The sequence below is a fragment of the Panthera tigris genome, chromosome A3 (genome assembly GCF_018350195.1).
Source record: "Panthera tigris isolate Pti1 chromosome A3, P.tigris_Pti1_mat1.1, whole genome shotgun sequence".
Lineage (NCBI taxonomy): Eukaryota > Metazoa > Chordata > Mammalia > Carnivora > Felidae > Panthera > Panthera tigris.
In genome coordinates, this window is record NC_056662.1 from 113,832,583 (window position 1) to 113,856,735 (window position 24,153).

A 24,153-nucleotide genomic window follows, 5' to 3' on the forward strand; every position below is an offset into this window, starting at 1 on the left:
ATACAAGTCAAACCTACAATGAGATATCACCTCACACCTGTCAGAATGGCTAAAATTAACAACAGGAAACAACAGGTGTTGGTGAGGATGCATAGAGGAATCCTCTTACACTATTGGTGGGAATGTAAACTGGTGCAGCCACTCTGGAGAACAGTATGGAGGTGTCTCACAAAATTAAAACTAGAACTACCCTATGATCCAGCAATTGCCCTACTAGGTATTTACCCAAAGGATACAAAAATACTGATCCAAAGGGATACATGCACCCCGATGTTTATAGCAGCATTACCAACAATAGCCAAAATATGGAAAAAGCCCAAATGTCCATCAACTGATGAATGGATAAAGAAGTTTTGATAAAACCTTGGTTTGTGAGCATAATTTGTTCTGGAAACATGCTTGTAATCCAAAACACTTGTATGTTAAGGCAAATTTCCCCATTAAAAAAAGAAACTCAGATGATTTATTCCACAACCCAAAAATATTCATATAAAAATGATACCAAAATTGTAATATAATACAAAATAATAAACAAAATACCAAATATAAAGAAAAATAAACAAATTACCCTGCACTTAACTTTGAAAACCTTCATGGCTGGTGTAAGGGAGACAAGAGAGAGGAGGGTTATTGCGTAGGACAATTTTCACTATCACTAACAGATGTTGACTGTAGTACAGTATGAAGAAACTCTTGTCATAGACTGTATTTAATGTAACTGACAGGAAGGCTCCAGAGTAAAGGGTCTGTATCTGCAAGCAGCCTGACCTAGAATGAAGCTAAGCATTCCTAAGTTTACTCTTGTATGGAAAAGCAAAGGACTGTCCATAGGTGCTTTGAACGGACAAAAAATACACTAGTGCCAACTGTGGGCACCTTCCAATGTTCTGAAAAATCACTGATTTCTACCAACTCCATGGTCTCAGACTGAGCATCCAAGCATGATGTGCCATTAGCACTGCCATTAGCAATGATGTGGATGGAGGTAGAGAGTATTATGCTAAGTGAAATAAGTCAGAAAAAAACAAATACCATATGACATATGTGGAATTTAAGAAATAAAACAGATGAATATAGGAGGGGAAAAAAGAGAGGCAAACCAGGAAACAGACTCTTAACTATACAGAGCAAACTGATGGGTACAGAGGTAGGTAGGAGGGATGGGCTAAATGCGTGATGGGAATTTAGGAGGAAACGTGTTGTGATGAGCACTGGGTGTTATATGTATATGACAAATCTCTAAATTCTTTACCTAAAACTAATATTACACTGTATGTTAGCTAACTGGAATTTAAATAAAAATATGGAGAAAGAAAAAAAAATAAACCTTTCAAGTAAAAAAAAAGAGAAGCTTGTGAAAACTGTGGAAAATGATACAGTAAGACATGCAGAAAGTACCATGGAAATGGAATAGGGCATGATTAATTCTTCCTGGCAAAGCTTCATAGGAGAGATAAATATGAGCTGGGTTTTGAAGAATGATTAGGAGTTTTCCAAGCAGATAAAATGCATTTTTTGGTTATATAAATGAGAACATTTGAATCTAAAAATTTAGATATTTATTCCATTCATCTATTAGTGGAATATTTATTTATTTTTGGAATCAACCTTTAAAAATTGCTCTTTCATGCAAAACAAAAACAGTAACAACAAACATCAAAATATCAGTTTTGTAAAGTTTTGTAAAGTTGCCTTGGAGAACACAGCTTTGACCTATAGCTCCAATTATACTTCCTAGCATTTTTATCTTGAATTGAATTGGTTTATGCAAAATAAGTTGGAGGAACTAAGACAACTCAGGGCTTCCCCTCTGCCAACCACAGGGCCATCCTTTATTCTTTTCCAGGGGGCTATTTATTTGTACCAACACCATTTTTTTAAAAGGCTATTCTTTCCCCATTGAATGATCTTGGCAGTCTTGTTGAAAATCAGTTTATCATAGATGTATGAATTTATATCTGAACTCTAAATTCTATTACATTGATGTATATATCTATTCTTATGCTGGTACCACACTGTCTTGATTACTGTTCCTTTGTAATAAGTTTGGAAATCAGGATGTATAAGTCCTTCAATTTTTCCTTCTTTTTAAAGATTGCTTTGTCTATTCCAGGCCCCTTGCATTTGAATATGAAATTTAGGATCAACTTTTCCATTTCTGAAAAGTCAGCTGGGATTTTGATAGGAATTTAATTGAATATGAAGACCTTTTTGGAGCGTCCTACTCTGCTCAGGCTGCCATAACAACATACCATAGACTGGGTGGCTTAAACTTAAATTTATCCTCACAGTTATGGAGACTAAAAGTCCAAGATCAAAGCACTAGCAAGGTTGGTGTCTGGTGAGAGCTCTTTGAGCCATAGATGGCTGACTTCTCACTATTTCTTCACATGGGAGCGAGAGAGAGAGAGAGAGAGAGAGAGAGAGAGATCTTCTCATAAGGTCACAGTCCTTTATCTGATTAGAGTCCCATCATTATGACCTCATTGGACCTTAATTACCTCCTAAAGACCCTAAGGGTGCCTGGGTGGCTCAGTCAGTTAAGCATCAGACTCTTGACTATGGCTCAGGTCATGATCTCATGGTTCATGAGACTGAGTCTGTCCTGCGTCGGGCTCTGCGCTGACAGTGTGTGGAGTCCACTTTGGATTCTCTCTCTCCCTCTCTCTCTGTCCCTCCCCTGCTTTCTCTCTCTCTCTCTCTCTCTCTCTCTCTCTCTCTCTCTCTCAAAATAAATGAATAAATATTTTTAAAAATTACCTCCTAAAGACCCTATTTTCAGAAACAGATACAGCCACATTGGGGGTTAGGGCTTCAACATATGAATTTTAGGGGCACACAATCCAGTCTATAGCAGGGAGTATAACATCTTAACGATATTAAGTCTTCCACCCCATGAACATGGGATATCTTTCCATTTATTTAAGTGTTCTCTAATTTCTTTCAACAATGTTTTATATTTTTCAGTGCATAAGTCTTACTCTTTTTTTGTTAAACTTTTGTTAAACTTACTAAGTATTTGGGGGGTTTTGGTGCTGTTATAAATGGATTGTTTTTGTAATTTCATTTCAGATTCTCATTGCTAGTTTCAATTGATATTTGTATATCGATCCTGTATCTTGTAACCTTGCTGTACTTGCTTATTTGTTCTAATAGTTTTTTGGTAGATTTCTTAGTGTTTTATATACAAGATCATGTCATTTATGAATAGATGTAGTTTCACTTTTTCCTTTCCAAGCTGTTCCAACAATTTAACTCTTCTGTGTTTTGTTCTTGTTATTCTCTTCCCGTCCCCTCCATTTGGGTTATTTGGTTATTTTTTTAAAGATTTTTATTTGATTTTACTGTTGAATTAATAGTTATTCTTTTTTTTTAATTGAGGTATAATTGGCATGTAACATTATGTGAATTCCAGGTGTACAACATAATGATTCGATATTTGTATGTATTGTGAAATGATCACCACAGTAAGTCTAGTTAACATTCACCCTTATACACAGTAGTTATTCTTTATTAAATTTTTTATAGGGTTTCCCTATGGATTTCAACATGCATTCATAACTATCATGGTGTAGTTATAGTTGTAATGTACTGCTTCACTTAAAAAAATAAGAAATCTTGCAAACTTATAAACTCATATTTCACCATCCTTTATGTTTTTATCAGTTATCTCTTCCTTTCAGCCACAAGAGCTTTACCATTTATTGTATTGAAGTTTTGAATGTGCATAGCTTTTGTTCTGAAAATATCCATATTTCACCTTCATTACTGAATAATACTTTTGTTGGATATAGGTAGAATTATGGGCAGAGATTTTCTTTCAGCTTTTAAAGATGTTCCACTTAACTGAGGGTTGATGGGGGGTGGGAGGGAGGAGAGGGTGGGTGATGGGTATTGAGGAGGGCACCTTTTGGGATGGGCACTGGGTGTTTTATGGAAACCAATTTGACAATAAATTTCATATATTGAAAAAAAAAAAGATGTTCCACTCAGTTATGATTCACAAGTTTTCTGATAAGAAGTTAGCTATTAATCAGATTGTTGTCCTCCTATATATAGTATGATGTTTTTCTATTGCTGCTTTTAAGATGTCATCTTTATCTTTGATCTTCAGTAACTTAAATATGATTTGATTCAGCATGGGCTTTTGTGTTTTTCTGCTTATTGCTTACTGAATAATCTGAATCTGTAAACTTCTGCCTTTTATCAAATAATCTATCTTTGAGTTTGCTTATTCTTCCTTCCATCTTTGTTCAGCTGTTATGTCTATCCCATAATTTTTTCTTTCATAAATTGTAATTTTGGTTCTAGAATTTCCATCCTTAAAAATCATTTCAATATCTCACTATTTCCCATTTCTACACTGTGATTTCATGCATTGAAGATATGTTTTGTTTTATACTTTACTGAGGTTAATTACTGCTGTTGGTTGAATTGTGTCTCCTTCAAAACTTCTATGTTGAACTCTAACCCAAGTACATAACAATATGATCATATTTGGAAATAGGATTATGGAAGATATAATTAGTTAAGATAAGATCATACTGGAGTAGGGTGGGCCTTTAATCCAATATGACTGGTATCCTTATAAAAAGGAGAAATTTGGACACAGATAAAAACACACAGGGTGCAGCCTATGTGAAGAGTCAGGCAGAGATTGGAATGAAGTTTCTACATGCCAAGGAATGCCAAAGATTTCCAGTGAATCACCAGAAACTAGAAAAGAGGCATGTAACAGATTATCCCTCACTGCCCTCAGAGGAACTAACCTTGCTGACACCTTGATCTTAGACTTCTAGCCTCCAGAACTGTGAGGCAATAAACTTCTGTTGTTTAAGCCACTATGATACTTGGTATAGCAGCCCTAACAAACTATTACAATTATAATAGCTACTTTAAAATACTTGTCTACTAATTCTAAGGTTGGTTCACTGTAATATTGGATTTGATTGATTTTTATTTCTCTCGAGAATGTGTTTCATTGAATTGATTCTTCCTATGTCAGGTAATTTTGGACATTATGCATATTAAATAGTAGAGATGATGGGTTATATTCTTTTTCTCTTATGAATATTTCATTTGTTTTAGCTGGTGATTTCCTGGGCTGGGATTGAACTTCTTGTGTCATTCAGAACTTTTGTCTGAGCAGAGTTGCTTTGAGTCTCTTCTATAATGTGCCGTTAAGGAGTCATCCAGCGATATGGGTAGACAGAATTGGGGGATTGCCCTCTCTGGCTCTTCCTGTTTTAGGACTCTGGTAGTTTTTTTTCACATGTGTCTTTGTTGCTGCTGTGTGCATTATTCAGACTGCATTTAGCCCAGGCTAAAAGTGTCAAAAAATAGGAACTTAGGGCCATAGCTGTCCATGTCCCTCCTCCATGTGAAGGTGATTTCCCCTTGAGCATGTTTCCTGCTGTTCACTCTGTAGTAACTTCAAGCAGATTTCTTTCCTCCCAGGTTTTGTCATCACTTTCTGCTGTGTGCATGTGTGTGTGTGTGTGTCTGTCTGTCTAGAAGAATCTTAGTCTATCATGTCTGGAAACCAATCTCACTTCCATTTTTGAAGGCTATTTTAATTAGATGTGAAATTCTTGGTTGATAAAAACTCTTTTTCAGGACGTTAATTGTATTATCCCATTTTCTTCTGGCTTGCATAGTATCTGAGAAATCTGTTGTACTTATTACCTTTGTCCCTCTAGGTCTTTTTTTTTTTTTTTCCTGGCTGGTTTAAAGATTTTCCTCTTTATCACTGGTTGCCAGCAATTTGCTGGCTGTGAGTTGGAGGTATGTGTTCTTCTTGCTTAGAGTTTATCAAGGTTCTTAGATCTGTAAGATGGGATTCTCATCAAATTTGTAAAGTGTCCCAGGTGTCAGGAAACACCATTTAAATTGGGCAGATGGGACCGTGTGCCTTTCATGGAACAGACAGTAGAACAGGGAAGGAATGGATGGGGGAATACTGACTGGGGCTCCTGAGAAGCAGTGAAGGGTGAAGAATGAAGAGAGAAGGATGAAGAAAGAGCCAAGGAAAGGGGAGTGTGTGTGTATGTGTGGGGGAAGATTGGGGTAGGGGGAAGACTGGGGTAGAGCCTGACATAGGGACCAGAGGGGAAAATTAATAGGGATAGAGTAATCCCTGTTGGGGTGGGACAAGAAAATGGAGGCATGAGGTCAACAGCACTTGGGAGGAGAAGGCCAACCTGGAGGAAGCCAAGTCAAAGAAAGACAGAAGACATTAAAAGGGGGCACAAAACATAGAAGGAGGGCAGCCAAAGAGGTTCCAGATACTAAATCTGAGCAGGTAGAAGAAATAGATAATGAACGAAGTGGGGTGAAGGATGAGAGGAGGGTGGAAAACAGAAGGAAGAAAGAACCACGTCTGGATGTTCAGAGCACAGTAGCATCTCCAGTGGCCCCACCATATGGAGCCCGACTCATCCACTCCAGGAGTGGGGAGAGGGCGTCCCACGGCAGAAGCCCTAGACTTTAGCTGGAGTCCGGGCAGACTCCAGGGGTCCCGGGGTGGCGGAGAAGCTAGGGCGGACCGAGTGGATCATTACTCCCGGCCGCAATCCTTGCTTATGCGTTGGTGCTCAGTGGACGTGCGCCTCGTTGACCGAGGGGTGCACCCAGCAAAGCAGAGAGAAACCACGAAGGAATGAAGGCCCTGGGGGCGTGGTGCGGGCAGAGGGGACTCTGATGCTGAGAGTAGCGAAGGAGCGCCGAGCCCCCGCGCAGAAGGGCTCACGGGCTCGGGAAGTGCCTGGAAATCAGCCCGGGGTCGGAAGATGGGTGCAGGGTTGGGTGGGAATGGACAGGGAGTGTAGGCGCGTAGGGAAGCGGAGGGGTTCGAGAGATCCTGGGATGATCTGAGGATGGAGGTGATGCGTGGCTGCGGAACAGAAGTGTGTTGGGACGGGAGCACGACCCCGGCTAAATCGTCCCTGTGGTTTTCTCTTCTGATTTTCTGGTGTTAGGAGCGGCAGCATCAGAGGGTGATGGGTAAGGAACAGGTCTTCGAAGGGCAATCTAAAGGGGAGGCCAGTGGCAGATGGTGGGGAGGGTGGGCGCACGGGCGGAGGCGCGGACGAGGGCTAGTCCCAGGCGGGGTCCGGTGGGGGATCCCTTCGTCCTCGCCTGCTCCCCGGCTGCCTCCCCAAGCGCCAGCCGTGCGAAAAGGGCATGGATGCTGAGCCGAGCCAGGGCTGGCCGCGCCAAGAAGAAAGCAGGATGGAGGGGCGGGGGCCAAAGCCGAAGGGGCGGACGCAGGGTGGCGTCTCGCGCCCCATAAAGGGGCAGTGAGACCGCGCTCTCTTCTGCGTGGGCTGCGGCCACCGGTGGGGAACGCGGTGCGATGCGGGTTCCCTGCCAGCAGAGCCCGGTGCTGGCGGGCAGTGCCGCCCTGGCCGCCCTGGGGGCATTGCTCCTGTACCTGGCGGAGCCCTCCAGCTACGGGAAGTACTCGGAGCGCGCAATGCCCGCGGCTACTCGCCTGCCAGCCCGCGCAGCCTGGTTCCTGCAGGAGTTGCCATCCTTTGCGGTGCCTGCGGGGATCCTCGCCCGGCAGCCGCGCGCTCTCTTCGGCCCTCCGGCCACCGTGCTTCTGGGCCTCTTCTGCGGACATTACTTCTACAGGTAGCGTTTGCCCGCTGCGGGCGCGGCGTCCAGGAGCGAGTGCCGAGGGAGCGCGGAGCCCGGCTCGAGGGGAGCACCTGGCGGGGCGCGGGCCAGGCGAGGAGCGGTCGCGGGACACTGCCCCGGCCCCGCGAGCCCCTCGGGCTGGCTTGGGGCCCTCCGGCTGCCGCGGGGAGGCAGGTCCGGCGAGCGGGAGGTGGGCTGGCAAGCTCAGGCAGGGCAGAGCTGCGGGCATCCACCGTTCCCTCCGCGCGCGCGCCCGGTCACCTGTGGCGGCTCACCACCCCCCACCCCCCCACTCCGTTTCCGTCCCCTTTCACTTTTCCTTTGCAGGGTGGGGGGCGGGCTGGTCCTGGGATCGTGAGTGAGTCTACGTATTGGCATCTCCCGGAGGAGGCCGTGTTCGGAGGGACCGATAACTTCACCTTTGTGGGTCTGAGGAGGGAGGTGGGCAGAGCCTGACCCGGACTTCCACGATGGGAGAGAGAACGTGTGGGAACCCCCTGGCCTGAGCGGGAACCCCAATTCTCAGCCCTAAGGGGCTGCGCTCGCCACCAACTCATCTACCTGGTCAGTTACCCTGGGACATAAGCGTGAATGAGTCGAAGTTAACTTAGAGCTCAAATGTTCTTCTAAATTAAGAATCCCAAATTCGGGACAACTTTGCCTTCCGGTCTAAGGAAAGATGGGACCGAAACCAGAGGCTTCGGGCATTCGGACACTGACTGCAGACCCTCAAAAAAGACCCCCTGGGGAGGGAAGGAGCACCTGAGTAAGTTGCCTGTCGCGTCCCGTCATTTAGCATCTGGTGTCTCTTCCAGCCCCATTGTAACCTGGCGAGATCTGTAATTAGTTATGCCACTATGCAGACAAAGAAGTCGATGCTGAGTAAAGGTTAAGGGACTCCAGGAAGACGATGCAGCTAATGCCTGGCCAGATTCAAATCTAAGTCAATGCAATTCCACCGTTTCAATGAAACTCTTAAGTCAGTGAAACTCCACCGTTCAAGACGTTTTCACCACGTTAAGCAGGCACAAAGTCCATGCAAGACGAAAACAGAGTCCATGGCAGAGAAAAGTTGCCAAACCAAATCAAGAAGTTGAACACAAGCACAGACTAATTTTGAGTAGATTATTTCTGGAGTCAAAAGATGAAGGAAGTTTAGTTTAGAATTCAGGATAAAGAATGCCTCTGGAAGCTGAAAGGCACAATCCTTTTCCATAAGGATGCCTCATTTTTTGGAGCAGGAGTTTGTAGAGAGACCATGTTAACCTATCTTATGCTCCGGATCTTTTATTATTGGTCAAGATTTAATATTTATACAATTGAAAGTGAATTCTCATTCTTTTAAAAAGATGAGGATTGGCAAGCAACAAGAACTAAGAATTAAAATTTCAGAAATGGGTGTCCCTTGTGCAAATATTTACAAAAAGTCTGTTGTGGTCAGGGTGCAGGTTTAATAAGCAGCCATGTCATTTTGCCCAGATTTAAATGGTTTCATGTGTACTGGAAAAAAAAAAAAAACAGATAAGAGACGATCTTTTGATTTCACTGTTTTTAGAATTGACATTTGACCAAAAAGTATGCTTCTACAACAATGGCTTTTATCTTCAAATTAACAACTGTCTGTTAGCACCATAGACAGTATTTTTTTGAGGTCATTTCATCTTAAAGTAATGATTGGTGTTCTCTAACAGTCCTATTAATATAATTTTTAGACTTGTTTTTAAAATTAAAAGTCACTTTGCACAATAAATGATGACCAGTACATTAAAAAAGAAAAAAAAAACCCAAGGAAGTAATTACCCATAAAATGAGTATCGATGTACTGTCCATCTTTTTCACGGGAAATCTATTTTATTTTATTTTATTTTATTTTATTTTATTTTATTTTATTTTATTTTATTCATTTTTAACATAATTTATTGTCAAATTGATTTCCATACAACACTCAGTGCTCATCCCAACAGGTGCCCTCCTCAATGCCCATCACCCACTTTCCCCTCTCCCCCACCCCCATTCAACCCTCAGTTTGTTCACAGTATTTAAGTGTCTCTTATGGTTTGCCTCCTTCCCTCTCTGTAACTTTTTTCCCCCTCCCCCTCCCCCCTGGTCTTCTGTTGAGTTTCTCAGGATCCACATATGAGTGAAAACATATGGTATCTGTCTTTCTCTGACTGACTTATTTAGCATAATACCTCTAGTTCCATCCATGTTGCTGCAAATACTCAGTTTTCATTCTTTCTCATTGCCAAGTAGTATTCCATTGTGTATATAAACCACATCTTCTTTATCCATTTGTCAGTTGATGGACATTTAGGCTTTCCATAATTTGGCTCTTGTTGAAAGTGAGGCTATAAACATTGGGGTACATGTGGCCCTATGCATCAGCACTCCTGTATCTCAGGGGAAATTTTAAAAATAAAAGTAAAGGATTTAGAGATGGATTCTGATGGAGGGAAAATTTCCCACTGAAAGCACAGCTCTGAGTTAGTTGTTCTTGAGGCATGAAGATGTGATATTTGCTCACCTTCCCCTTGTGTGAGCTCTTTCTTCAAGGCCACTGGAGTACTGGATCTGCTATCATTTTGAGTGTGTATAAGGTGTTATACTCTGCTGAACACTCTGTGGATTATCTACTAATCCTCATCCAACGTATGTAGATCAGCATTATTTTCACCCCCATTTTGCAAGTGAGAAACTGGGGGAAGAAAAGGTTAAATCATTTGCCCAAGGCCACACAGTAACGTGGGGAGCCATGGCTCAGACCCAGAGAGTTTGAATTCAGATGTCAGGTTCTTTGCTACCATGATAAACTCTTCTATGCTTGTTCTTGCTGCCTTGTCTTTACCTTTTAAAGACCTACTTAGACTTACAATTAATATTTTTTTATTCTGAAAATAATAAATGTTCACTAAGGAAAAAACAAAATACAAAAAGTAGAAAAACACCCATAATTTCCACACCTAAGTATATCAGTAGTTAATATTTTGGAACATTTCTAGCAAGGCTTTTATTTTTATTAGTAGATTTTTACACAGGCTTGCTATATTGAATATAAATAGATTTTGTTCTGCTTGATAACCTAACATTTTATAATAAGTGTTTTCCCACATTATCATAGAATCTTTGTAAATATAATCTTAATGGCTGCTTGTGATTTCATCTCACGTAAAACAATAATTTACCTATCCGTTAATTTATAGTTGGACATTCAATTTGTCCCCCTCCTTTTTTTGCAGGGGTTAAATCTATGAATCATGTCTTTGCAACCTACCTTCTTTTCAGAACGTAGGAGTGTTTTGTCAGTCAAGATTCCCAGAGGTGGTTCAAAGGCTATGAACATTTTTGTGCTGAGGCTTTAGGAGTTATGTAGCTTGATAATAAGGGTACATTCAGGAGAAAGCATCAGGCTTCCTTGACTTTACTCTGTTCTGTAAATTGCTGTGACACGGAAACTAGGATGAAGGGACAGGGGCTCAGGAGGAAGGCTGGCTCAAGTGTGGCTTAGAATCTTTTGCAAACTGTCCCTTCAGGACTATTCAGAACAGCAATATGTCCTATTGAATAGAAGTTAAAACTCTTTTCACTTTTCTCCTTACAAAGGGGATATGCTAGAATGTAAGTTCCACAGGGGCAAGGATTTTTGTCTTATTTTTTCATGACTGTGTCCCCAGTGTATAGAAAAGTGCCAGTAGATAGTTGGTACTCACTAAATCTGTTGAATGTGTGAATGGATTCTACCTCTGACATTAGTACAGGCAGTCAGGATTGTAGGAGAGCAAGTGAATACTTAGAAATTACTGCTGAGATTGCATGGCTCGGTCAAATGAGACAGCTCTCCTCCCTTTGGAATCTATTGTTGTGGATGTTTAGATAGTCTAGCCACAGGAAAAGATTGCTGTGTAAGCATGTTGCCTAATCCCACTGCCAAAGTTGTTTTGAAGTCAGAGTTATCTCTGTTGACCTTGCCTACAGCCCTGGGATGATCCTTTGCTCACAGTCTGTTTAATCCTCATGTTTCCAGAGAAGCCTTTGTGTCCTATGCAATGATCATTATGCCACCTATGCCTGTGGCAGTTGATGTCTTTTTCAAGACTTGGATGTGACTTTGGTATTTAGCTGAAAAAGGAAAAGAAGGCTCTTTTCACAAAAAAGGTGACTATATTGTGAAAAATTGCTTGCAGTGTGACTTTTCCTGACATGTATCCATCCAGAAGCACAGCATAGTGTGTACTTTAGAGTCTGTTTAAATTTAGATCTTTCCTGGGGTTTAGATGTTAAAACAGATGGCATTTCCCAATTAGCCAAATAAAATGATGGCTTCCATAAGATGCATTTTTGCTTCAATGGGTCAGTTCATTCTCCAGAAGCGTGAATTCTCCCTTATTCTTCAAAACTCAGATCAGGGATCACTTCCTTCAAGAAGCTTTCTCTGAGTCCCTCCTCTGTAAATCCAGGGGTGATACCATTCCTTGGGCTTTCATAGCAGCCAGTGTGGCCTTCTGTGAGGCACTTTACACACTGGATCATGATTATCTTCTCTAAGGAAACTTCATCCAGCATCCTCATTTTACAGAAATAAAGCACCAATAATTAGGGGCAAAGAGGGGGCTGGGACTCGAATCTCCGGATGTGCCTTGCCAATGCTTCTCCAATCTCCCAAGCAGTGCTGATATCTCAAATATTCAGAAGTAATCCAACCTCATGCAGGAAACACACTGATGGTTGCCAGAGGGGAGGGGATGAGGAGAATGGGCAAAATGGGTGAAGGGGAATGGAAAATAGAGGCCTTCAGTAATGGAATGAATAAGTCACCAGGATGAAAGGTACACCACAGGGAATATAGTCAATGGTAGTATAATCACATTGTATCGTGACAGATGGTGGCTATTCTTGTGGTGAACATAGAATAATATATAAATTTGTCAAATCACTATGTTGTACACCTGAAACTAATGTAACGTTGTGTATAAATCTATTTCAATTAAAAAAAAAAGAAAAATGTGTCCTTACATGTAAAATAAAACAATAAAAACTCAAAAAAAAAACCCCTCTAAAATCCTTATGAAGGAAACTACTCGTTGGCTAAGAATCAGTGTTGAGTGATGCCTACGCTGGAAACCATCTAGCAGATTGAGAAGAAAAGCAGGATGAGCCACATTTTTGTTGTCACTTGATCATAAGTTACGGACATTCATGAAGCATAATTTGATCAAGTAGGAGTAACTAAAGGGTTCTTTAGAATGAGGGTTAACGCCAGATAGTAACTCTTTTGGGCTTGGCAGGCATATAGTCTCTGCTGCAACTACTCTACTCTGCAGTTATAGCGTGAAAGCAGCCACAGGTAATATGTGCACAAATGAATGTGGTTGTGTTCCTTCTCTGGCCTGTGGACTGTTAATTTTTGCCGGCCTCTCCTTAAGAAAACCATGAATGGCATAACTTTACAATCAGTAAATTGATTGTATTTCAGGTAATACTATAATAAAATTTTGTTAAATCCTGTAGCAAAGCAATGGGCAGATTCTAGAAAATTTCTGGTGCATTTAAACGCGAATTTGGTAGTGACATCATTTACTGAGAATTCCTAGGTTCCAAGTCCTTTATCTGAACCCTGTGGGAAATAGGAGGAGTCTTGGAGTTTACATCTAAATGGGATGACATCATAAGCACATCTGAAAAATATAGAGCTCTGTTTGCCAAAAATGTAAACAAGCTTTAAGAGATCTTGACCATTTCATTTTTGCCACATTGAAGAAAGGACGTTCTTGCTCATTTTAAATCTCACGTAATGCTGTTTAAAATGAACAAATAAGATAAGGAAACAATGATCCAAACTGGTGAAGTGATGTGTATGGCATCACATGGCCAGGAAGGGGAAGCGTGGTGCTTAAACTCGGCCTTCTGATTCTTTGTCAGCGTTCCACATGCTCAGAAGCATGCTAGGTCCCATAGGAGACACAGAGAAGCACCTCCCGGTGCTTGGTCTCCAGGAGGAAGGCAAGAAAGAATCATCATTATGTGTCTATCATTCTTTCTGGTGTGAAAGTTGGGTGGTGGCAATGTCAGTCTGAGAGGTCTAGGGCAGGTGGGAAAATGCAAATTGAGGGAGATACAGACCTAATTGGGGGGGGGCACAGTCCTGTCACTGAATGTCTTGTCTGTGCTTGAGTGTGCATTGAATAGAGGACACTCCCTCCTCCTACCCAAGTTCAGAACCAACTGAGAGATAAACCTAAGACTTAGGCAACAATCACCACCGTTAGTAGAGTTAATTAAAGTTGATTTGGGGGAACGTGGCTTACATTTTAGATCATGTGAGCTTCCTAACACTATTCCTCAAAAATACTCAGCAACACCCATAGCTGAACAACCATAGGTCTTTCTCTGTGGAGCTTATTTTCAAAAGGCAGCAGAGGGAGAGAAGGGCTGAGCTGTGTACACCTCCTGAGAGGTGCTGTAAGTTTGTACGTTTACCAATCAGGCAATTCACTTCTTCGCTGAGGAGGAATGAGTGAGGAACAGTGGAAGGGCCAAGAGGGATACTCTGATGATGGGCTCTCAGCAAGCAGGAGGGAGGACATAAGTGTTTTCTTTTCTAGGTATGTAGAAAAGTTGTCTACCTATTGATTTTTGCCAGAGCCTGGCAACTTGGTTCTGGAGCATGGAGCACCTCCCCCTCTGCTTTTTGACTCCCTGCCACATATGGCAAAGGGGCCATCCAAATCTGGACTCAGGTTGTTTCAAAAGTCACTGTGCTCAACCCAGAATCCTTTAATAAGAGCTCAGCGTAGGAGCTCTAAATTAAAGAACTTTCTGAAGTGGGGCCAGCAATGTAATTTGCCTTCTATTTGGTTGGGGAAGGGGACAAAGGAAAGGAGAACCCAATATTTATTGAGCTCTGGGGATTCTAGGAATGATGTTACAACATTTACTTTGGTTTTCTCATTTTGTCCTTGAGGCAATTGCTGTTATTAATACTATTTCACAAATGACAGCGCTCCATCTGAGTGCAGTGATTGGTGGGAGTGAGTGGGAGTAATGGGCGGGCACTTGGTCTGGCCCTCAAAGAATGGTCTATTCCCAGATTTGTGGGTGGGCATGTGATGTTCAGTCAGGAAAAGGGGCCTGATGGCTTATGACTTAAAATTGTCCAGCGCTTTATGTACATTGACTTGGAATGCTTCTCCTCTTTTTAATACCAAATATCTTTCAAATATATGCCATAATATCCAATCCTACTACCCAAACCTTAATCAGGCTCCAGGCTCTTTTCAAAATTCTATGTTGTCAAGGCTGACCCTAGAAGTTACTGTGAAGAAAATAGGCAATATGCTTTTGACATAGCTGACCATGAAACATCCCAGGATCCTTTTCTGTGTGCAGTGTCTGTCTCTCTCCTGCCCCTATTTGCTCTCTTTGAACAGCAGTGCGAGTTCTCACTTCAGTCTCTCCATAAATGTTTTTTACTTGCCCAAAGTCATATATCTGGTAAACAAATCTAAATATTAGAGTACTGGGTCCTTTGTTTTCTTTTTATTGAGTTTTGCAAGTTCTTTATATATTCTGGGTACAAATACTTTCCCCAGATACATGCTTTGCATATATTTTCTCCCAGTATGTGTGGCTTGTAGTTTTCATTCTCCTGCCCATGTCTTTTGAAAAATCAGAAGCTTACAATTTTAATACCACCCAATTTTTCTATTTGTTTTTGTGCTTTTGGTGTCATCTCTAAGAAATCTTTGTGTAAGCTACGGTCACAAGGATTTTCTCTTATGTTTCCTTAAAAGATTAAGGAAAAATAAATAAATAAATAAATAAATAAATAAATAAATAAATAAACAAACGATTTAGAGTTTAGGGTATTACATTTATGCATATGATCCATCTTGGGTTAACTTTTATATAGGCTTAGAAGTGTGAATCAAAGTTCTTTTTTTTGGTATGGATATCCATTTGTTTTAGTATCATTCCTGAAAATACTTTTCTTTCTCTAATGAATTGCTCTTGCATCTCATGATATGAACAGATACTTTGCTAAAGAGAACATAAAGGAAAATAAAAACATGAATAGATGCTCAACATCATTAGTCATTAGGGAAATATAAATTGAAGCACCCCGTGGGATACCAGTATGCATCCACTAGAATGGCTAAAATTAAAGACTGACCATACTAATTTGTATACATTGTTTATGGGAATGTAAATGGCAATCACTTTGAGTAACATTTTGACAGTCTCTTAAAAAGTTAAACAGAAACATACCATACGACCTAGCCATTCCTTTTGCTAGCTCTTTTCCTGATAGAAATAAAAAGCACATATTCATACATAGATTTGTATGAAGATGCTCATAGCAGTTTTAGTTGTGATAGCCAAAACCTGGAAACAATCCAAACGTCCATAAATAGGTGAGTAAGCACACAAACTGAGGTGTAATCATATAATAGAATCATACTCATCAATAAAAATGAATTAATTTCGGGGGCGCCTGGGTGGCTCAGTCGGTTGAGCCTCCGACTTCGGCTCAGGTCATGATCTCACAGTCTGTGAGTTCGGGCCCCACGTCAGGCTCTGTGCTGACAGCTCAGAGCCTGGAGCCTGCTTCGGATTCTCTCTCTCTGCCCCTCCCCCACTCATGCTCTGTCTCTCTCTCTTTCTGTCAAAAATAAATAAACATTAAAAGAAAATTTTAAAAAATGAATTAATTTTTGGGGTGCCTGGGGAGTTCAGACAGTTGGGCTCTCGATTTTGCCTCAGGTCATGATTTATGGTTTGTGGGATTGAGCCCCACTCTGGGTTCTGTGCTGAGCCCAGAGCCTGCTTAGGATTCGCTCTCACCCTCTCTGTCTCTCTGCCTTTCCCCTGCTCATGCTCTCTCTCTCAAAATATATAAACTTAAAAAAAAAGAATTAACTATTGATACATGGTACAACATGGGATGAAACTAAAAATAATTATTCTGGATAAAAGAAACCAAGCAAAAAAGAATACATGCGTTATGATTCCATTTATATGAAATTGAAACCAATCTGTGGTATTTAAAGTATCAGTGGTTTCTTAGGGCACCTGGATGACTTAGTCCATTGGGCATCCAACTTTGGCTCAGGTCATGGTCTTGTGGTTCGTGAGTTTGGTCAGGCTCTCTGCTGACAGCTCAGAGCCTGGAGCCTGCTTCAGGTTCTGTGTCTCCCTCTGTCTCTCTATTTCTCCCCCACTCATGCTCCGTCTCTCTCTCTTTCTTTCTCTCTCTCTCTCTCTTGAAAATAAATAAAGATTAAAAAAAAAGTATCAGTGGTTTCCTAGGGAAAAAGAGGGATAGAAGGTGGGATTATGAAGGGTATGAGCAAAATTTGTTGGTGATGAATATGTTCATTATTGATATCACGATAGTAATTTATCAAATTACATACTTAATTACATACTTTAAATATGTGCCCTTGATTCTTAATTATACCTCAATAAGGATGAAAAGAACTGCAGGTAGGCCAGTGAGAAAATTATATGTATGTGTGGCCCTGTGTCACTGAGAATTGTTCTAAGTTTCTGTGAATCTAATCTGGCAATGTTTACCAATCGCTGAACAATTGTTCACTTTTTTTTTTTTTTTTTTGGCCCAGGAATTTCATTTAGGGGAACTACTCAAGGGAAATAATCTAAAATAAGTCAATTTATACAAAGTTATGTTATTATTTACAACTGCGAAATACTGGAAGTTACTTAAATGCCCTATAATTGAGTTCTGATTATAATCAATATGATTGAATATCATGTTTACTTAAAAATATTAGTTTTTTGGATTATATGATGAAAATAAGCATATAAAGCCATTTAGTAAAAAAAAGTAGCCCATAAAGAGTACGCTCTGAAAAATCCACATCAACATGCATGAATTAAAATTGATAAAGGTTGGAATACAAAGTGATATAAATAGCTGATACTTTAGGCTTCTGTTTTTTCTTGTAATATGTTATATGTTTCTTGTAATATGGTTTAACTCTTACTAAACCTAATAGAAGAAATAACACTGATATTAAGATTTTAAGAAGTACCTTGCAAACTGACCATGCGATTAAATGCCACAGAGATCAAGACACTCCTACAAGTAGGCACTGCTTTGAGGGATTTGCTTTGAAGGAAGAATCACCATTCATGTGTAAGATTTCTTCTACTAAGCTGCTATGATGTCACTAACTCCTGAAATTGTCACTTTCCATATGGATACTTTGAGTTAGGATGTTGAAGATCCCTTAAAATATAATCATGTTACTTGATAAATATCCTTTTAATACCTGTAGAATCTGTGGGAATGTCACCTCTGTCATTCTTAATAGTGGTAATTTTTGTCTTCTCACTCTGCCCCAATCTGTCTAGTTAGAACTTTATCAATTTTATTAATCTTCTCAAGGAATTGTATTTTGGGTTTATTTAGTTTCTCTATTGGTTTTTCTGTTTCCTATTTATTTGTTTTCTGCTTTGATACTTATATCTGTCTTCCTCCTGCTTTGGCTTTAATTTGCTCTCCTTTTTCTACTTTCTTAAGGCAGAAGCTAAGGTTATAGATTGAGACCTTCTCCCTTTTGTAGTATAGGCATGTATTGTTATGAATTTCACACAAATAAACTGCTTATGGCACCTCACAAATTCTTATATGTTGTTTTCATGTTAATTCATTTTCAAATGTCTTATATTTTTTATTCCTTCTCTGATTCATAGATTCTTTGGAAGGGTGCTTTTTAGTTTCCAAATGTTCAGGGATTTTCCAGATATTTTATGTTACTAATTTATAATTTAATTCCATTATGGAATATTGCTGGTTGTTTCTATTTTTCCCTCTGTTATTTGTTCCCATTTCCTCCATCTTCCAACTTTTGGATTGTTAACTTTTTTCATTTTGTATCTTTTTTGGCTTATTAGCTATAACTCTTTTGTTAGTTTGCTTAAAGATTTATTGCACGTATCTTAAATTTATCACAGTCTCCCTTCAAGTAATAGTATACCCCTTCACGTACAGTATAAGAATAAGAATAAATACTTCCATGTCATCTCTTGAAAGTTATGCTATTGTCATTATTTGTTTTACATATATACATGCTATAAAAAGCTCCACCATATTGCTATTATCTTTTTAAACAGTCAGTTATCTTTTAAGGAGATTTAAATCATAAAAACTTACATATTTACCCATATAGTTGCCATTTCTGATGTTCTTCACTTTTGGAGATTGATCCCTATTTATATCTGGTATTATTTTTTATTTTGCCTCAAGAACTTTATTTCTCTTAGATTTGGAGTATCTAAAAATGTCTTTGTGTCTCCTTTGTTTTTGGAGATATACATTTCCAGGATATGGCTTTCTGGAATGACAGCTGTTCTCTTTGAGTAATTGACATGTGCTGCTCCATTGTCATCTTGCTTGAATTGTTTATAAAAAGAAGTCTGTTGTCCTTCATATCTTTGTTCCTCGGTACATGTGTCTTTTAACCTCTGACTGCTTTTAGTGTTTTCTTCTTATCACTGGTTTTGAGTAATCTATCATATTCTTTGGTGTAGTTTTCATCATGACTGTAATGCTGGGGTTTTTTAAAGTCCTTAGGTCTGCGGATTTAAGGTTTTCATTAAATTTGGTCAATTTTTGTACATTATTCTTCATCTCCCTGCTTCTTTCTCCTATTGTTCAGAAACTGCAATTACATACTTGTGAGGCCCATGCATGTGTAAAACCATCCCACAGCTCACTGATGCTTCTTTCTTTCTTTCTTTCTTTCTTTCTTTCTTTCTTTCTTTCTTCTTTTTCTTTCCTTCACTCTCTCTCTCTCCCTCTCTTCTTTCTTTCTTTCTTTCTTTCTTTCTTTCTTTCTTTCTTTCCTTCCTTTCTTCCTTCCTTTTTGGATTATTTTTTTCTGTGTACTTCATTTGAAGTAGTTTCTATTGCTATGTCTTCAATTCATAGTCTTCTGCAGTGTCTTATGTTTTTAATTCCATCTGGGATATTTTCAACTCAGACATTACAGTTTCAATCACTAGAAGTGGGATTTTGGTCTTTTTGCTATCCTTCATATTGCTACTTAACTTTATGAACATGGATTGCAGTTATAATAGGTGGTTTTTTAAAAATTGAGGTATAATTGACACGCAATGTTATATTAGTCTTAGGTGTACAACAGCAATTTGAGCAGTATACATTATGCTATGCTTACCACAAGTGAAGCTACTGTCTGTCACCCTATAATGCTTATATAATACCACTGACTATATTCCCTATGATGTATCTTTTATCCCCATGACTTACTCATTCCATAACTGGAACAGTTATAATAACTTCTTTAATGTCATTGTCTGCTAATTCTAACATCTGTGTCATTTCTGTGTCAGTTTTGATTGATTTTTCCTCTCATGAAGGGGGATGTTTCCCATTTCTTTGTATGGCTGGCAATCTTTGATTGGATGGTCATAGGTAGCTTTTTGAATGTTAAATATGTTTGTATTTCTATAAATATTCTTGACTTTGTTCTGGGATGCAGTTGAATTACTTGGAAATAATTTGATCCTTTCAGGACTTGATCTGAGTTTTTAAGTAGTTCTAGAAGAGTGCTAGTGACAGGGATAATTAATCCTCTCCTCTGAGGTAAGCACTTTATGAATACTCCACCCAATGTACCATATTTCTCTGTCTAGCTGGTAGGAAGGGGCTCTATTCCTGGCCATGTGTAAGCACTAGGCACTATTCCCTTTAATCCTTTTGAGTGATCCTTTCCTTACATAAGTGCATGAATAATTGAGATGCAAGTCTCTTTGTATATCTCTCATCTTCAGTACTCTCTCCTGAGACTTCTAGATATCTTGATCTGGAATCTCAGTTCTCTTTCTTCAATGCAGCAAATCTGCAAACTTCTGTCTGAGAGAAGGGCATCTTTCCTGGGGAGGAAAACTCTCTCTCGAAGTAAACTAGATCAGTTATAAGGCTCACATCATTTGTGTGTGTGTGTGTGTGTCTCTCAGGGATCTTTGTCTTTCATTGCCTGATGTTCAATGTTTTATAAATCATTGTTTTGTATAATTTGTCTTGTTTGTATTTTTGTTCAGCCTGGATGGTAAATCTAGTCCTTGTTGACTCCATGTTGACTGGAAGCTAAAGTCCCTCCAATGGGTTTTAGCATTTATCTTTGAAAATTTGAACATTTTGCAGGACTTGTTTACGTGTTGATTTTGGTGGCCTCTACTTGTACTCAGTTTTACTCTGCTAAGCTCATTGGTTTGTGTTTCTAAACTTTCCACCAATTTGTTCTGAGTGTTTTGATCTTAGTGCAGGTTCATATAATACAACACCATAAGCTGAGTGGATTATCAACAACAGAAATTATTTTTCACAGTTCTGGAGGCTGGAAGTCTGAGATCATGGTGCTAGCAAGGTTCAGTTTGGTTGATGGCCATTTTCTGGTTTCTAGGTACCTGACTTTCTGTTGTATCCTCACATAGCGGGAATAGGGTGAGTGAGCGCTCTTGCCTCTTTTTATAAGGGCACTAATCCCATTCACGAAGGCTCAAACTTCATGACTTAATTACCTCCAAAGGCACCATCTCCAAATACCATCACATTGTGGATTAGATTTCAATGTATGAATTTTGGGGGGACATAAACATTCTGTCTGTAATAGTTTCCTTTGTTTCATTGTAACTATTACTTTTTCTGTTCTCAGGTTTAATGTGCAATGGACTTTGGGTCCCATGGTACAAGTTTCTAAACCTGTGGAGAGCTAAGCATGATAGGAGATTGGGGGGTTCCTTTTCATGCCGTGGCTCCATGACTATAAGTTGGGGGATAGAGTGTGGGAGATAGCAGAAGATGCTTATGAATGTCAGGACTGAAACTTTTGCATGGTAACTTCTGCCACAGAGACCTCAGAAAAGGCTTTTCCTTTTTTCATCAGCATGAACAATGGAATGGAGATGTAGGAGGGAGATGCACTGAGGCAGATCCATTTTTGAAAGTGGTGTCCTTTCTTTTTTTTAAAATATAATTTATTGTCAAGTTGGCTAATGTACTGCATGTACAGTGTGCTCTTGGTTTTGGGGGTAAATTCCCATGATTCATTGCTTACATACGACACCCAGTTCTCATCTCAACAAGTGCCCTCCTCAATGTCCATCACCCATTTTGCCCTTGAAAGTGGTTTCCTTTATAAATGGGTGTTGGGATAAGCACTGGGTATTATGTGTAAGTGATGAATCTTTAAATTCCAGTCCTGAAATCATTATTACACTGTATGTTAACTAACTTGGATTTAAATAAAATTTTAAAAAATGGTACTCTTTGATCGGGGCTACTGAGTGCCAGGACAATATTTAAATCAAGGTAGAAGTTTCTCAGAAGTTCTCAGAATGATGGCACTATATAGGCCTCATTGCTACATGGCTATATAGAACAGTTTCTGAACAGCATGAGAAGCCCTGTAAGGCTGGGCTACATAAGTGAAATAAGTCAGTCAGAGAAAGACAGATATCATACGTTTTCACTCATATTTGGCATTTGAGAAACTTAATAGAAGACCATGGGGGAAGGGAAGGGGAAAAATAGTTTCAGATGGAGGGAGGCAAACCATAAGATCCTCTTAAATACAGAGAACGAACTGAGGGTTGGTGGGGGGGTGATGGGAGAGAGAAGAAAATGGGTGATGGGCGTTGAGGAGGGCACTTGTTGGGATGAACACTGGGTGTTGTATGTAAGCGATGAATCTTGGGAACCTACTCCTGAAGATAAGAACACACTGTATACATTGTATGTTAGCTAACTTGACAATAAATTATATTTAAAAACTAGCAAGACAAACAAAAACAAAAAGAAAAAATAAAGCTGGGCTGCAGTATAAAGCCAAAGAGCTGGAATTAGAAAACCATAAATTTCTTTTTGCAAACAATGAAAAATAAAGGGGACAAAGTTGTAGCCTAGAGAGATGATGTATTTGTGTCCAACAGTCTACATACTTTGCCCTGAGCCTACAAAGCTTACTGAATTTTGTGCTTCAAGCTGAAAATCACCCCATGTCGCTATCTACAATTTACTTATTTTGTCAAGAGCAGTTGGAGTGAATGGCTGAGTAGGTGTTCCTACACAGTGCCAAAATCCACCTCAAACAGTCAACTTGAAAAGATAAGTTAGGGGCACCTGGGTGACTCTGTTGGTTAAGCTTTTGACTTTGGCTCAAGTCATGATCTCACAGTTCATGGGTTTGGGCCCTGCACTGGACTCTGCAGTCCAGTAATAGCTGGAGCCAGCTTTAGTTGGACTATAGCCAGCTATAGTCCAGTAATAGCTCAGAGCCTGGAGCCTGCTTCGGTTTCTCTGTCTCCCTCTCTCTCTGCCCACTCTCTCTTGCCCACTCTCACCTCTCTCTCTCTCTGTCTCTGTCTCTGTCTCTCTCTCTCTCTTTCTCAAACATGAATAAACACTTAAAAATTTTTTTAAAAAAAAGTTTAACTAGTTATTCGAATTAATTGATTAGTTACTCAGGCCAAGAGGTTGATCTGATTCTATTTGTATACTCAGATTTTGATCTTTGGGGGTATAAATAGTGATCAATAGTAGTATGTCTCTTGTATGATGATTATCTTTCTATCATTCAGAGGAACCCTCCAAGTTCCTTAAAACTTTGGTAGTTCATTACATGTTCAGATTGAACTTCTCTGTTGAGGTAGAGGCAGGAAGAGGGAGAAGTGAGTGAGTGAGCCCCCAACACTACCAGGACACAAATATGAAGATATAAAAAAAATAAACAGAAAACTTCAAAATGGCTTCATTTATTTTAAGTCTTCATGAGCTAATCATTTCAATGTTTTTCACAATTAAAATAGATCTACGGGATCATGACCACTAGATGATTCAAACCAGAAGATATCTACTAGGGGTAGATAATGGAACCTGACTATCTTCACTTGTAGGGTGTCAAAGCAAGATGACAAGAAGTCTCAGGATCCTTGCTTTGGGGAGACCTAACACTGAATTTTCCCCATGGTCCAGCCCTTAATAGGAAATGGTCAGCTATTCCACTTCAGGAAAAAACAACGTGGTTTTACTGAATTAGACCTTTTACTAGGTTTGGCAATCTAATTTCTCTGTGTAGGCATAGCCTTTGGAGAAGCCAAACATCTGGTCAAAGCCAACTTGAAAAAATTAGTTAAATGTGCAAATTGGAGGTTATTATGTCAGTGTTTTTTAACCTTGGCTTCACATTAGAATCATCTGATGGAAATCTTAAGCACTACTGATGTTCAAGATTCTATGCTGAAGATTCTGAATAATTTGTCTTCAGTGTAACTCTTCCCCTTTAGGGTCCTAAAGCCTAAAGGTGGTTTGAAAGTACAACCAGAAGTGAGAACCTCTGATGTAGACTAATCCCCATGTGCCTGATTGATTCCTTTTCCACATAGTAACTGCTAGAGAGTGAAGTGATCAAGAGCATACACTCTGGAACTAGCTCTACCTGTACCTAAATACCAGTTCTCATTGTGCCTCAG

At 39.8% G+C, this 24,153-nt stretch overlaps 1 protein-coding gene across 1 annotated transcript in view; it reads left to right on the top strand.

Moving 5' to 3' along the window:
- The first annotated feature begins 7,354 nt into the window (after window positions 1–7,354).
- SRD5A2 (steroid 5 alpha-reductase 2) overlaps window positions 7,355–24,153 on the top strand; it is a 41,139-nt gene continuing 24,340 nt past the window's right edge. The window contains exon 1 of the mRNA XM_042979794.1: window positions 7,355–7,635. Coding sequence (XP_042835728.1) covers window positions 7,355–7,635 — 281 coding nt within the window. The remainder of the gene's footprint in view (window positions 7,636–24,153) is intronic.